This window comes from Canis lupus, chromosome 18, assembly GCF_048164855.1.
Source record: "Canis lupus baileyi chromosome 18, mCanLup2.hap1, whole genome shotgun sequence".
NCBI lineage: Eukaryota > Metazoa > Chordata > Mammalia > Carnivora > Canidae > Canis > Canis lupus.
In genome coordinates, this window is record NC_132855.1 from 30,154,595 (window position 1) to 30,171,658 (window position 17,064).

A 17,064-nucleotide genomic window follows, 5' to 3' on the forward strand; every position below is an offset into this window, starting at 1 on the left:
ATAGCTTAGTCTCTTCTTTATATCTTTCAGTCTGGGTAACCATGTCACCAATCATATAGCTACTGAAATAACTTGAAGCTTTGAATTCTCCCTTCTTTGAATTTCCTGGACTTACTTCAGATACCATGATCTCTTGATATTCTAGAAGTGGCCTTGTAATAGTTCTCTGTTCATAAATTTAAAGCTGCCTTGTCTCTGAGGTGGGATAATGACAAAGGGTTTCCATTTTTTCCTTAATTTATATGGTCTGGATAATACATGTGTAATATGTTCACTCAATGTGTTTCTGGGCAATATTCTAATCTTAATTTTATTACTAACCTTTTATCAGTTTACGTTTCCAAAGATGATCTATAAGAGTGAATAATAGAATATTCCAGTGAAAGTTTTTAATAGTGCTTGACAATATTTGATTGTGAAGGTCAACAGAATGGCTAAATGTACTACTATTTTAGAATTATTGGTGTAATTCATTTTCCCATCTTAATTTTTTCATTTATCTGAAGGCCAAAGAAGAAATAAAAATCTTCTAGGGCAGTGGTCAACTGATACGTATGGATGGTATTTGTCTCTAAGTTCATAAAGAATTTTGATTGGGTAAAATTAGCAAAAATGTGATAAATTGACCATTTGTTTTCAGTTGATAGGTACTTAAACCTCTGAGGAGTATAATTTTATGTAAACTCATTTAAAAGCTTGTACACAAAGAAATCCTGTCCTTGGCCAGGTTCGCTGGTAATTTGTTTCCTGAAGCATGAGAATTGCTTCTATATTATCAGCCTCATACGGACTTAGTCTGAAATTGCTTATTTATTCATGAAATGATCTGATAAATTGTAAGAACGAAGCTTCTTGGATAACTGTCTCTGTGCAATTCTAGAATACATTGCATAATTCAAACAATGTAAATGTATGCAAAATGCTTAAAATTTGATTTTCAGATGATAAATGGAATGCAGGTGTTCATTGTTTACCTAATTGTAAGATAGGCTATTTTGTTTCTACTTGAAACATTCTAAGCATGGATCTGTAACTGCAGAGTGAGAAACCTGTGCATGCATGCCTTTGATTTAGTTTTTCTCTAATGTATATATTGTTCTTTGTTGGGCAAACTTCCCAGGCTGCCTTGCAAAAATAATACTGTGAATGATGTTAAAGCTGGAAGGATAGATAGATAATTGGATTATTTGTAGCCATGGACCATGACACAATTACCATAAAACAATGGATCCAAGCTTCAGTCTGTATTATAAAAGTTCAGACTGGAGGAATCCTTTCCCAGAAAAATAACTGCATTATACACAAAATACTTTTATTCATAGGTCTTTCAATCCCTCTGAGGCCTCATGTTAACAACTTTGCTACATTCTCATATACTGTTTATGGGAATATAAATTGAAACCACCTTTATGGAAAACAATTTGAAATTAAAATGCATATACTCCAGCTTCTGGATAAACCTAACTGACTGAACACTTAGATAATTCTGATAATTCCTGAAACCTAATTTGAAGCTACTAGAAAGCCGGGCACCTGGGTGGCAGTCTATTAAACGTCTGCCTTTGGCTTAGGTCACAATCTTGGGGTCTTGGGATGGAGCCCCACATCAGGCTCCCTGCTCAGTGGGGAGTCTGCTTCTCCCTCTGCCCTTCCCCATGCTCATTAATTCTCTCACAAACAAAATCTTTAAAAAATCTACTAGAAAGTGATTAGAAACAGACCCCCAGAATAAGGATAATAAGGGGGGACAGTGGTAAACAAATAGCCAGAAAGCAGGCGAATTAATAGTAACTGGCACACTAGATGTGAGAAGATTCAATTGTAAGAGAGTGATAGGGAAAGCTAGGAATTAAAATGATCTACAGGAGAGTTCCCCAAAAGTTGAGGGCCTGACAGCACCTTTAGAACTGAGTGGGAGTGGAGAACTTGAGAGATTACTAAAAACTGTTAAAGAAGCAGTGTGATGTGTAACTCATCCTCTCCTCCCCACAACTCAATTCCTACCCCGAGACAAAAGATGGAGGGTGAAGTATTCTGTGTCTGGGAAAACATTGGGTACAGCAGAAGAATGATTGCCTTGCCTGAAATAGTGACTCAGAGACCATGTGCTTACTACTGGCTCAATGGGGAAGGCCATGGCCCTTGCCCCAATCAACAGTCAGTATCCTGTGGCTTTGCTTTTCTTCTTGGCTGAAAATTGAAAGAATTTTGTTTGGAGAATCTATCCTGTTTAAAAATAAAGACCTAAAAATACTAACTACAGAGGTTCCCCTATAAACAATTTGATCCCCTCACACTATGGTGAAGCTTACTGTTTGCAAAATCCAACTCTACCCTCATGGCTTAATGGCTTTTGAATCCTCCACTCTTAAATACAGGCTGACAAGTATTAGTGGACCATTTAAAGAATGCTCTTCACAGAATTACTGTGGAAGATAGAGAATGAAACAAAAGAGAACATGGAGGATACAGCAAATAGGCTGGAAAAGAAACATTTTTTTTTTTTTAAGTAAATGTCATTAAAAAGATCAAGTTACTGCCAACATGAAACAAGTTCAAAATGCTAAAAACAAAAAAACCCCAAAACACCAAAAAACCATTTAGAGAATAAAAGATCTAGGATAAAAAGGAAATCTGAGAAACTCTTTCCCAAAGGACAAAAGTATGAAATACAGGAAAGAGAAAATTAGAAGTCCAATCAAAGAGCCAATACTCAACAACAAAAGTTGTCCAAAAAAAAAAAAAAAAAAAAACTGAAGAGAAGGAAGTGAGGCAGTAAAAAGTGATTTAAAAACTTCCCTCTTTTCAGAAAACTATTACAGGATTTGTTCCACAAAAATTTAGTAGTAATTCAAGACAGACTACATGGGATGCAGAAGATAAGAGATCCGTGGCAGGAGAGATGTAGGTTATCCCCACAGTGATGGTACAGGCAGATTTTAGATTGATAACTGTGTGACTAGCAGAGAACAAACAGTCCATGTTGATTGAGAAAGCTCAGAAGACTCCAAGGGTGATTACTTCAGGAATATAAAATTGGGGAAGTGCTTTGTATCCAAACATCTTAAGAGTAGAACTAAACAAATACCTAAGTGTTAGCTGTTGAATGAGTCATAAGTATATAGAAAACCAAACGCTTAGTTTAAAAGATAAGTTCTAATTCCAGGGAAGACAAAGGAATGTGTAAGAGGGGAATTCTATGACTTAGCTGGGAGGAATGTTTACATAGTCAGTGATGGCTGATTTAACCAAAATTATGACTTTTGAGTGATGGGGAATGGTAAGTATTAGTGTATGAGGTTGGGAAGAGAGGGGACAGAATTAATTCTTCAATAGAGGGGCCAATTCAGAAGATAGAAAGGTAGTATCCCAAGTATGGTTAGAGATATGTTGTGGTAAGTAGGTTAGTTGACCCCAGTTTTTCAGTCGTCTGACACTGTTCAGCTCATGTGCTCTGGCCCTGGCCTCTTGGTGAGTGAAATATATTTCCCTGGTGGTTGATTCTGGATTGGGTCTCTTGACTTTGAATTTTAGTAGACATGATATAGGCAGAGGCTTAAGGGTAATTTACAGTTGGGCTTGCTCTGCTGTGGTTCCAGTATTGCCGTTAGGAAGGCATACACTGTTTGGTTGCAGCCCCTCCAGTCTGTCTTGCAGAGGGTGATCAATGGCTCAGAGCTGCTACAGCCAGCTCACAGCACTGCAGCTTGAAGCACAATCATCTAGCCAACTCCTAGCTTTGTGACTGAGATAGAAGCTTATTACCATATGCCACTGAGATCGTATATTTGTACTGCTACAATAGTTGACTGTTAAACATGGAAGCAAATACTAAATCAGTTGAAAGAAGGAAAGATAATTGTATCTGGGGGAGACAAATTAGAGTGAAGGGGGTGAAGTAAACTTTTCTTGTAAGAAATCATGTAAAGATATTTGGTTCTTCAAACTATGTTCACTTAAAACTGATAAAAATATAAATTGAAAATGCAGGGAATGGAACAATGATTTATAGTTGGAGTCTATAAAGGAAATCTAGTAGATAGATAATAGATGAAGGCAACTACTGATAAATTTTTAATGCCTTCAATTGTAGTTTGCTGATTCTTTTTTTTTTTTTTTAAGGGCAGTCTAAGAAAATAAAAGTTTTCCAGTCAAGATCAAATGGTAATTTTATAGTGTTGGAGGTCTCAATGAGGTAAAATGGCAAGTTTAATGTGAGGAGAGAGTAAAAGAAATGGTGGATCGGAGGTTCTGGTCAGAGACTTGAATTGTAGAAATTAAAAATATCAGAGGAGCCACAGATACAGGTAAACTCGAGTTGACAGGTGACTGCCAAAGGAAGGGATATGTATGTGGGGCTGGCAGAATGGATGAAGGGATTGGGAGGCACAGAGTTCCAGTTAATGAATGTGTAAGTCACTAGGATAAAAAGTACAGCATAGGGAATGTAGTCAGTGGTATTGTAAAAGTGTCCTGTGGTGACGGTAGCTACACTTGTGACCCGAGCAAAATGTATATACTTGTTGAATCACTGTACCTGAAACTAATGTAACATTTTGTGTCTCTATGCTTGAATTAAAAAAAGACAAAAGCAATTGAAATAAAGGATCCATAGGATAAAAAGGAAAAAATAAAAGTTTCGAGGCTTGGGTCTGTAGGATGAGCCGGAGAGCAGATTCAAGGTTAGTTACTGTCACACCTGAGGAGATGCAGCTGCACAGAAGCTGGGTCAGTCCTGGTCACTGGGACCCACCATCCACCCCTACCCCTGCTCGGCATTGCCCAAATCAAAGGGGACAACAAGGGCAGTGGTGCCAGCAGAAAGGGTCAATAAGCTAATCCCATCAGAGGTTTTGGGAAAGGTAAAATGGTTCAGTGTAAGAAACAGATATGGTTTCCTTAACAAAGAACACCAAGGAAGATATATTTGTACACCAGTCTGCCATAAAGAAGAACAAAAGTATCTTCACAGTGTAGGACATGGAGAAGATGGAGTTTGATGATGATGGAGAAAAGGGTGCAGAGGCAGCAAATGGGACAGGCCCTACTGGAACTCTGGTGCAAGGCAGTAAATATGCAGCAGATGGTAAGCAGTGTAGACCCTTTCAATGTTGCAGTGATCATCCATGCAGTTACCAGTGGAATTACCAGAATAGTAAAAGTGGGGGAGAGATCGAGGGATGGGAGAGTGCTTGCGAAGGCCAGGCGTCACAGCACAGGCCCTACTGCAGGTGGTGGTTCCCACCTTACTACTACAGAGACCCTGTGGGCCTCCCCCTCCCTGTATTTCAACACTCCTGTGCAGGGAGAACATGGTGGAATGTGCTGACAACCAGGGCGCAGGAGAGCAAGGTGGACCAGTGAGACAATGTGTACTGTGGTTATGGAGGTTATAGACAGCCATCCTTCTGGGGTCTCCTGAACAAAGACAGTCTAGCGAGAAGGATAATGAACAACATAAAGAAAATGAAGGACTTAAGACCCAAGGTCAGCGGCCACCTCAGCATCATTACTGCTGCAGCTTCAATTACAGACGTGGATGCCCAGAAAACCCTAAACCATAAGATGACAGACAAAAGCAGCCCATCCAACAGCTTAGAATCCATCTGCTCTGGAGGCTGAGCAGGGCGGGGCTGAGCAAACACAGATTTACCAATCCGTCTCTACCATCACCCGGTTTAGTCATCCAACACAAAGAAATGAAGATGAAATTCCAGTGTAGGAAAGAACAAAAGACTGGAGCTGAAGACCTTAAGTGCTTGCTTTTTGGCCATAGACTAGATAGATAGTAGAACTATCTGTTTCATCTATGCAACGTGGCACTTTCATTATTTTTTATCTAAAGACATCCTTTTGATAATGTGTTTGAAAAAAGCCTCGTTTTTCTCAACACCTTTTTAAAAGTTTTCAAACTGTTCCATATCTGGTCAAGATTTTTAGTAACCTCATTTTTAATTTGCAATAAGAGTTTACAATTTGATTTTTTCCAGAAAAAGTCAATAAATGATAAGCACCTGTTAATAAAGGTCTTAAATAATTGTCAAAAAAACCCCCCAAGTTTCTAGGATTGATTACAGTAAGTAGTTGTTGAGGTGAAGATAAAAAGTCAAGGAAGCTTCTAGAGTATTTGAAAGTTTTTGTATATAAACTTGGAATTCAGCCAATGTAATGTCAGTAGTTGAAGTAAAAAGTGAATATTGATCCATCTACCTAAAACTGTGGAGCCTGTGAAGTAATGAGAGATGATAGTACTATGAAGGTTAGAAGATTTTGTCAGGTGGCATAAATTCTGGAGGGATAGGATTTTCTCATGGAAGGACAGTGGGCATCTGGAAGTAAGTGGTGGTTGGGAAAGGCAGTAGATACTACTTGAAAATGATGTCAAGCACTTGGTATTACCTTCAGGTCTAGGAGGTGATGAACCTGTTACATAATGAGTTTGCATGTATTGCAGCATAACAGGATGATATAGTAGAAAGGGTAGGGAAGGAGGTCAACTGTGGAGTGAAGATCCATGAAGAAAGACTGGAAAGTATGGGAGGTTTATTACTTTGGCATTGGTCATAGAACTTTACTACTGCATACAGAAAAAATAGTAAAGCAATATATAGATAACAAAAAGCTTCAACTATGTGTGACTTACAGAGTACTTTAAAATAGATGAAGAGTATACATTACTCTAATTGTCACAATTGAGAATTCATGGTAGTTTTACACACTTACCTTCTCATTTTCTGCCTTTATTCTTCCAATTACAATCATTTTTTCTCATTTTTCTTGATGGAAACTAGATGTGAGGGAAAGCAGAAGAAGTTCAGTACACATGGTTAGAGCTACTCCAATATTGGTATAGGGAAAGTGGAACTTTACATAAACATTAGGTATTATCAAAGCTTCTGGCTACTTATGAAACCCCGGTTTGTATAGTTAATTATCTAAATTCATAACTAATATCCAGACTTTATCAAGGAATAACCAGAAATTAGACACTACACCGGACAGCTCGTGTATCTGTTTCTTTTAGTAATTCTCATTCTCCATTTCTCAAAACGGAACAAAGCAAGTAACAGACTACTTAAATATCTTCTCCATGACTTGTCATGTGGAAAGATCACAGTTGGGGCCTCAAATTCTTGAGTACACATATACTTCCATCAATTTAGCAAACTCTGTAAGGACTGATTATAAATTTTAATATACAGTTGGCAAATTCCTTTAATTTGTTAAAAAAAACAAATTGAAAATTAATACCTTTACTGTGATGACAGTTCATATTTTGTAATATAGTAACATATAAACTGTTACTTTCAAGTTCCATGTTTAGACTTTTAAAAGTTCTGCAACTTTTAATTATCACCAGAATATCAGATTGATTTTTTGAAAATTTTATTTTTTAAAAATTTTTATTGATTTATTTTAAAAGATTTTATTTATTCATGAGAGATACAGAGAGAGAAGAGAGGCAGAGACATAGGCTGAGGGAGAAGTAGGCTCCATACAGGGAACCTGATGTGGGACTCGATCTTGGAACTCCAGGATCACTCCCTGGGCTGAAGGCAGATGCTCTACTACTGAGCCACCCAGGCATCCCATTTTTTGAAAGTTTTAAACGTATGTTTTGAGACAAAATCCTTAACTTGGAAGCATATATTTCTTGGGAATATAATACTGATGTTGCGTATTACATTATTACATATTGTATAAATGTTGCATGAATTTTTTTCAATAGGATATACAAGGACAGTGTGTACATGTCCTTTCCAAAGAGATTCTATTTGTTCTTAGACTGTGTCTATGAATTTCTTTCCATTTGTAGATGCTACTCCTGCAGAGGCACAATGCCTTCTTTGCCTTGATTTCTCATTCTGCCGTGTGATAGCAATCATCTTGAGACTCCACTTCTGTGTTAGGATATTGTGCTTACTATATCCTATGTCTTCAGTTTACCCACTATACTTCCAAGTGGTTTTTTTTTTTTTTTTTTTTTTAAGATTTATTTATTCATGAGAGACACAGAGAGAGAGAGGCAGAGACATAGGCAGAGAGAGAAGCAGGCTCCATACAGGGAGCCTGATGTGATACTTGATCCCGTCTCTGGGATCATGCGCTGGGCCGAGGGCAGACGCTCAGCTGCTGAGCCACTCAGGCATCCCAATATAACTTCCCAGTTTTGTGGTGGAGCACCAGATCCTGAGAAAGAATGCATGGAGGAGCTTTTATTTTCCTACACATGCAAAGAGCTTAGAAATGGTCAGTCTTTATGATGAACAACCAAAAAGTTGAGCAAACTGAAAAATCAACTCTTTTTAGATGGGTCAGAAGTGAGGCCACAGGACAGACTGCTGTCCTCAATAGTACAGGTGCAGGTGAAATTTAAAGAATTTTGAACTAAAACACAAATGGAAACACTTACTTTGAAATACAGCAGAAGCAGTCCTTAAAGGAAAATATATAGTGTTGAATGTACATGTATAGTGTTGAATTCTAGAAAAGAAGCATCTAAATGATAATCTAAAATTCCATATTAGGGAATTAGACCAAAAAAATTCCCAAGTAAATAGAAGATGATAAAACCTAGAGCAGAAATGAGTTAAATGGAAAACAGTAAGACAAAAATCAAACCCAAAAGTTGTTTTTTTTTTTTTGAAAAGATTAATAGAGTACACTGCACAAAGAAGAGAATACTAAAATTACTAACTGGGGTCTGGGGACATCTTAATAGAACTGATAGAAATTAAAAGGATAATGAGAGAATATTATAAATAACACTACCCTCAGTTGATAACCTAGATGAAATGGAAGAATTACTTGAGATTGATGATCTGCTGAAACTCACATTAGAATAGACAAACTGAGTAGACTTAAGTCTATTAAAGAAATAGATCAATATTTTCCAAAATAGCATGAAGTCCAGATTCATTTGAAAATGAATCTAAAATCTAACGAATTTTTTGTTTGTAAAATCTAACGAATGTTTAAAGAGAAAATTATTTCAATGCTCTATATCCTCTCCTAGAAGATAGAATCAGAGGGAGGGAGTGCTAACTCATTCTGATGCCAACCTACTAGTAAAAGCAGACAAAGAAATGACAGGAAAAGAGGATCCCTGGGTGGCGCAGCAGTTTAGCGCCTGCCTTCGGCCTAGGGTGTGATCCTGGAGTTCTGGGATCGAGTCCCACATCAGGTTTGCTGCATGGAGCTTGCTTTTCCCTCTGCCTGTGTCTCTGCCCCCCTCTCTCTCTGTGTGTCTGTTATGAATAAATAAATAAAATTAAAAAAAAATGACGGGAAAATAAAACCCATCACTATGTCATGAACATACATGAAAAAAACCTCAACAAAACATTTGCATGTGGAATCTAACAATGTATGTAAAGAATTTAAGACTTTAGCCAACTGAGATTTATCCCAAGTATTCAAGACTAGTTCATCTTTAAAAGAATCAACTACAATCCATCACAATCACAGGCTGAAAAAGAAAAAAAAAACAATTATTTCAAAAGATGCAAGAAAAGTATTTGACAAAATCCAGCACCTATTCATAAAATTCTAGCAAAGTAGGAGTAGAGGGAGTTCTTCCTCAATTTATATACAAAAGACCTACAGCTAACATAATTTTTTTTCTTTTTCAAAGATTTATTTTAGAGAGTGTGCATGTGCATGCGAGTGGGGTGAGAAGCAGAGGCAGAGGGAGAGGAAGACCAGCAGACACCCTGCTGAGTGGGGGAACCCAGTGTGGGGCTCCATCCCAGGACTTAGATCATGAACTGAGCTGAAATGAAGAGTCAGACGCTCAACCAACAAACTGCTTAGGCTCCCCTGCTAACATTATTCTTAATGCTAAGCTAGAAGTTTCCCATGAATCAGCAACAAGACAAAAATGTACTCTTTCGCCTTTCCTTTATCAACATTGCACTGGAATTCTTAGTTAATAAGAAAAGGAAATAAGTACTGTGGGAAAGGCAAAAATAAAACTTTCTTTGCAGGTAACATAATTGTCTTGGAAGAAAACCTGGAAGAATTAAACTGAAAATAAGTGATTGTAGAAAAGATGGATAATTAAGGGTTGTTAAACAACAGTCCACCACTTTACTGTATAATAGAAATGGACAGGTGGAATTTGAATTGAAACACATCATTTGGGTTTAGTGGCCCCAAAATAAAATACTTATAAACCTGCCCAATTATGTATTAGATCCATAGGAGGAACGCTACAAAACTCTAAGCGAAGTTAAAGAACTGAATACATTGAGATCTATTCTGTATTCATGAATAGGAAGACTTTATATTGCCAAGATATCAGTTCTTCCAATGTGGTCTGTAGACTCAAAGCAATTCCAACAAAAAACCTGGCAAGTTTTTTGTAGATGAAAACTGATTTTAGATTTATTTTATTTATTTATTTATTTATTTATTTATTTATTTATTTATTTATTTATTTATGATAGTCACAGAGAGAGAGAGAGAGAGAGAGAGGCGGAGACACAGGCAGAGGGAGAAGCAGGCTCCATGTACCGGGAGCCCGACGTGGGATTCGATCCCGGATCTCCAGGATCGCGCCCTGGGCCAAAAGCAGGCGCTAAACCGCTGCGCCACCCAGGGATCCCTGATTTTAGATTTTATATAGAGTCAGAAAGTGCAGAACAGCCAGTGCAATATTGAAGAAGGATAAAGTTGTAGGACTGAGTCAACTTCATGACTTACTGTAAAGCTACAGTTATGAAAACTGGTAGGTGGAAGAATAGACAAATCAGTGGAACAGAGTACAGATCCCAGAAATAAACTATGTAAATGACAGATTTTTGTCAAAAAATCAAAGGAAATACGATGGAACAAAGGTAGTATTTTCAATAAATAGGGTTGCAACAAGTAAACATTCACATGAGAAGAATGAATCCAGACACAATTTTTACCCTTTACAAAAATTCAGAAGGGATCATAGACCTTAATGTAGAGCATAGAACTCCTGGGAGAGAGGAGAAAACTTAGTTGACCTTGGGTATGGTGATACCTTTTTTAGAGAAAATGCCAAAGGCGTGATCCACAAAAGAATTAATAAGCTGGACTCCATTAAAATTAAAAAGTTGTAAAAAAAAAAAAAAAAAAAAAGTTGTGCCTTGCCAAGGTCATCCTAAAAGAAAGACAAGCCAAAAGGTGGGAGGATATACCTGTGAAAGACCAATGTGATGGAGGATTCTTATCCAAAACATTAAAAAAAATTATAATTCAGAAATAAGAGAAAAAATCAAAAAGGTAAAAAACCTCAATAGGTAGCTCATCAAAGAAGATACAAAAATGGCATATAAACACATAAAAAGATGCTCCACACCCCATGTCATTAGGTAAACACAAATTAAAGCAATGAGATAGCCCTATGCATCTATTCAAATGGCCAAAGTTTAGAATGCCAACACCTATGCTGGTGAGGATATGGAATAACAGGAATTCTCACTAGTGAGAGTTCAAGATAGCACATCCATTTGACAGGTCTGTTTTGTTTTTTTGTTTTTTTACAAAACTAAACATACCATATGATACAGTAATTGCACTTCTTCATATTTACTCAAATGAGTTGAAATCTTATCTTCACACAAAAACCTACATGTGTTTTATACCAGCTTTTTTCATAATTACCAAAACTTGGAAGCAACCAAGATGATTCACAGTAGGTGAATGGATACATAAATTATGGTATATCCAGCAAATGGAATGTTATCCAGGGCAAAAAAATGATCTATGAGGACTTGAAAGACATAGAGGAAACTTAAATGTGTGATGTTATGTTTAAAAAAAAAAAAAGCCAATCTGAACAGGCTGCATACTCTAACAGGAATATAAGTAAATGATTTCTGCAAAACTATGGAAGCAGGAAAAAATCCAATGGTTAATGGGGGTTGGAGGCAAGAAGTAGGATGAATAGGAAGGCAGAGAATTTTTAATACAGTGAAAGTACTTTTTATGATACCAAAACAATGGATATATACTGTTATGTATTTGTGCCAACTCATAAAAAAGTAAAAACTGAGGGAATCCAAGTGTAAACTGTGGTGTTGAAGTTATAATGATATGTTGGTGTAGGCTCACCGATTTTAGCAAATGGACCACTGTGGTGTAGAATTTTGATAGTGGGGGAAGCTGTGAGTATGGAGTGGGGTAGGGATATGTGGGAAATACCCATACCTTCTACTCAACTTCACTGAGAACCTAAAACTGCTCTAAAAAAAACAAATCCTAAGAAACTTGGAATGAAAAAGAGTGCAGAAACTAAATTTCTGTTGAGACCTTCAGTATTTGTAGAAATCTATATTCTATCCTTACATGTGATAAATAAGTTTTCTTGAAGTACAGTTTTATGTTGAGAATCATTATCTTCAAAATAATGGAGGAACCATTCCTTGGTTTTTCTAATTTTCATTGTTGCTATTATGTCTCAACAAATTTAGGTTCCTGCTTTATAGGAGACCTTTTGTCGCTGCTATTAATTGGGTTTGGAGTATTTTCATTCATTAGCTTCTACATTCCGTGAGACTTTTTAATTTGGAAACTCATGTTCTTGATTATTGTAATTTTTTTGAAATACTTAGTTCTTTCTCCTACTCTTTTTGTTCTGATTTTTTTTTTTTTTTAACATATTGGACTTTGTGGTCACTGTTTTTTTTCCCCTCTATTTTCCACCCTTTTAAATAACATCCTATTTTATGAGAATAAACACTTTCTCGTGCTGGTCTCTTTTTCAACTGCAGAGTTCCTCCAAAAGATTTTATTTTTTGCCTTTTTGACCTTAAATTTCACGTTAGTCTTGGGTTTCACTTAAATCTGGCTTTTCTTCTCATGTTCATGTGTTGAAGACTGCACTTGGTAGGTTTTACCTACTTGGTGGTAGCTCCGCTTGTAGGTGGAGCTTTTTGACTTTGAGTTTCAGTGTAACATGACTGAGATGGACTGTATTTGGGGACCTCTGACAGCAGTATACTCAGGGCTTCTCCTTGTGTGGAATATTGTTTAACATCTTTTGGGCTGCAAGTTTAGGGGGCAGAGGGTTCTTAGCATCAGTGTGTGTATGTTGTACACAGTGATATCACTATGATCCCCATGATGGATGATAAAGATAAAAATTTTCAACAGTTACACACTGATTAACTTTCTTGATTTAAAATCTATTGTGCTAGTTGTTTTCTATTTGTTCCATATGTTGTTTTCTTTTGCTTGCCTTTGTATTAATTTCTCATTTTTAAATTATTTTATCTTACCATTGTTTTTAACTTAAAAACATTTAGTGTAGGCCATGAGTTTAGAATGTAGATGTAGTCACAGTCACCTTCAGAGTAATATACCATTTGTGAGCCTGTAGTAGTAGGTTACTGAAGGGGAGCCTGCAATGGTGAAAACACTCCTGTTGAGTATGTGACTCACAGAGGTTCTGTATTCTCCTAATCACCCCCAACTCAGTACTTACCAATATTTTGAAATTATCTGTTTGTTTCTTCTTACCTGCTCTCTGGCATCTGCTGTCTCTTGTTCTTGTTGTGTACCATAGGTGAACGGGTGATGGCATCCTCTCTATCCTTTGGTGAGGCATATCTTTTCTTAGATTTAAGGCTCTTTGTTCATCTTGTGACCTCAGCTCTGGTGCCTTCAAGAAGAAGTTAGGATTTTGTAGTTCATATGATTTTTCTTAAGGTATGAACATTTTTTCCAGCTTTCCATATCTTACACAAGAGTAGAAATCATCAGTGCTACTGAGAAATGTAGAAATTCAGAATTTAGTTGGTTATTAAGCATGTACTTTTTTGAACCACCAAAACCCCCACAAATAGTTGTAGTAGTACTGCATACAACGAGTGACACATTCATGCAACTCTTCTTGCCAAGATTCCTTCACCTCCCTTTCTAATATGTGTTTCATATATACTTGACCCAGAATTTTCTGTTTACCATTCCCATACCAGAGTGACTGGTATCCTATAGACTTCCTACAGTTTATAGGCTGCTGCCATCTTGGCTGGTACAACATGTGAGTGGTAGGAGTATAGCATCAAGTAATTCTCTTTCCACCACCTAAGACAAGAGGTTTTTCCCATTTAACAAGGAAGTACCTGTTTCTGTGGTGGTCTCTCAGTATGTACTTTGTGAACACTTTTAAGGCTTTCCACAAATGTGTTAACTATCTTGCCTTTAAAAAGAATGAGGAAGAGAGTTATTGCTGGTCATCTTTGGGATTTGACCACGTGTTAAAGGAAGCATTCTGTTTATCGTATATAGAGTTTACGTACTGCTGGAATAGTCTATGCAGTGGTTGGAAGTACAAAAAAGAGGCTTAACAAAATTTTTCTTACTTGAATATAACTAATGTTGATAATACTTTTAAAAAAATTACAAAGTCTAAGAAATATGTGATGTTAAATAGTATATTAGAAGAGAAGATTTAAGCTGAGAGACAATTCTAGTCAGTTTGGGATTATGTACATTTGATGGTTCTATTTTCTTGTCCATTATTTTAACAAAAACATTGCAGTTAGAATTTTGGAATTTCTAGTACAGCAAAACAGCACTGGCAATGTATGCTAAATGCCATGATGATATCTGTGGCCTTCCTGCAGTCTTTCTTATCTGGGTATGTTTGATCTAAAACACAAATCTGTCAGGTGTCTGAAACTCTGTATGCCACCTTTTGCCCTAAAGGTCTACCTCTCTCCAATTTTATTCAGTCTTTAGAATGAAATCAGAGATTATTTCCTCTGAAAGGAATTTTCTAATGCTTTCACACAGAAATAAGTATTTTATCTCCTGGTCTACTTGTAGATATTCTTCTGGTGTTCATCTGTCATAGTCTGTTATATATCAGTCTAAGATTTGAGTTCCTTGAGGACATAATACATGTCTCCTTTATCTTTAAATACTGGCCCTTAATACAGGGTTTGGACAGCATAGGCACACAGTATTGTTCAGCTGAATTACATTGATCATTTTAATGATTTTGCTTAAAATGCTTAAAAATGTTGCTTATACTTAACTAAATCTACTAGAGGCCTTCCCATTTTTTTTTTTCTTTTAAGATTTATTTATTTAAGAGAGTGTGTATGCATGTGTAAGAGCAGGGAGAAGGCCAGAGGGACTCTGAAGCAGACTCCCTGATGAGCATAGAGCCCACTGCAGAGTTAGATCTCATGACCCTGAGATCATGACCTAAGCTGAAACCAACAGTGAGACACTCAACTAACTGAGTCACCCAGGTGCCTCGAGCCTTTCCGTTTTTGTCTAATAATGGAATATTGAAATGTTTTCTGTTCAGAATCAAAATATAAATTTTTAAGACCTGCATTGATATGTAAAATAATAAAATGAAACAAAGCTGTGGCATGCAAAAATCTTAATATAAATGTCCATGGGGGTTGTCCTTATAGCTTGATTATGAAATTTTTAAAAAGTGATTTACTTAAAAATATATTTAAACTTTTTTTTTTTTCCTGCCCAGTGTAGTGACTACGACTTGGAATTTGGAACTGAGTGTTTGCAATTGGCTCTAAAGTATGGCCATGTTCATGCCAAACTTGTGGAAGGATCGCCTGACCTCTGGAAGGTAAGGAAGTTGAAATTTTGTTCTGGCTCTTGGCTGTGCTTATAAGTCATTCCTAAGATACATTCTACGAGTCTAAACACTTCCCAGGTGCTTTAGAAAATGGAGTAGTATAAAACTCGTTGGTTTCAGAGTTAAACAGTATTTTGAGGAATAAGGGTATGTATGTATGTATACCTTACAGGCATTAAGAGTTTCACTGGGTTTTCTGAGCATCACAGTATGTATGGTTTCTATGTCTTGGTTTCCAGAAAATTCACTTTTAGATAATTTATTAAAATTCCATTTTAGCTGATAAGATGGTTTTACTCAATTTTTTTCTTCTCTCTCTCTCTCTCTCTCTCTCTATTCTTATATTCTGTTGCCTTAAACTTAATTGGATTGAGGATGTAACCCCCCTTTCCACAGTAGCAACATTTTGTTCTAGGCCTTGGGGGTGGCAACTCCAACTTAACTGGGTTAAGGAAAATCTGCCATAGTTCTGACTCAGTGGGGTGGATGACTGGACCCACTTAGTGGCCCCAATGAGGAGTTGGACTCTTGAATATAGTAAGGTTGACTCCTAATGACAAACTTCGTTTTTGAGGGAGTGAAAGTGATTGTAACACTATCCTAGTAAAACTTCCCATGGAAACTGGAGTGTTTCACAGTGTGGCCTTCCTCTGTTTTGAAGGTAGGAATGTGTTGAACTGAAAAGTAGATTCTAAAATAGGGTAGGGTGGTTTTATTTTTTGAAGTATTGCTGCTTTTGAATAAGGGATGAAATCTTTAGAAAGCAGCCATGTAAATCTGTTAAGGAAAGAGTCCTATTTTCTCATTGACTTAAAAACAAAACAGAAAGCCCTATAAGTTCATTAGGTATTTTGTACAGTAACCTCATGCTCCTCGCTGCATGCTCAGATCGTCTCAAACAGACTTAAAATGTTCTGAAATTACCAAATATTCGTATGTCTGGACTATTGCCTGGTAAAGAAAATTCATGTAGTATTATTGTTCTTTTAAGGATTTCCAAATGTCTTCAACCCAGAAGGGAAAACATTTTACTTGTTTTGTGTATCCTTTTCTATCTATGGCTCAGAGGATAGTAAACATATTGTGAGGACTATAGTGTTCACCAGCTAGGTGTTTTGTTACAGATCCTGACTCACATCTCTGTACAACCCCTTTTGACTGTGGGGTAGACGATTTTCAGGAAAGAGGAGAACTAAGTGGAAACTCACAAGTTTTATTGTTCTTAACACATTCATTTAACACTCTGGCCTTATTTTGTTGTCTTAGGGTGTGTGGTGATCTATGTCTGTGGGTGTTCAGAGCCTTTTTGAAAATTATCAAGCACCCTGAGACCTGTAGATGAGAGGAAAGTAACACACTATTCTTGAAATTTTCCATTTGTTCCTCACAAATTTATTTCAATTTTGTTCTAGATTTTCTTTAGTGAAATCTCCTATTTTACTGCTTTCTCAAACAACACGATATTAGTTCTCACA

The 17,064-nt window shown here is 36.7% G+C and overlaps 1 protein-coding gene across 28 annotated transcripts in view; it reads left to right on the forward strand.

Moving 5' to 3' along the window:
* Window positions 1-17,064, forward strand: part of CRPPA (CDP-L-ribitol pyrophosphorylase A) — a 292,251-nt gene that overhangs the window by 80,660 nt on the left and 194,527 nt on the right. For all 28 annotated transcript variants that reach the window (XR_012010932.1, XM_072783932.1, XM_072783927.1 and 25 more), the window contains one exon: window positions 15,476-15,580. Coding sequence is in view for 27 of the 28 variants with exons in the window: in XM_072783932.1 (XP_072640033.1) it covers window positions 15,476-15,580 (105 nt within the window). In the remaining variant the exon portion in view is untranslated. The remainder of the gene's footprint in view (window positions 1-15,475; window positions 15,581-17,064) is intronic.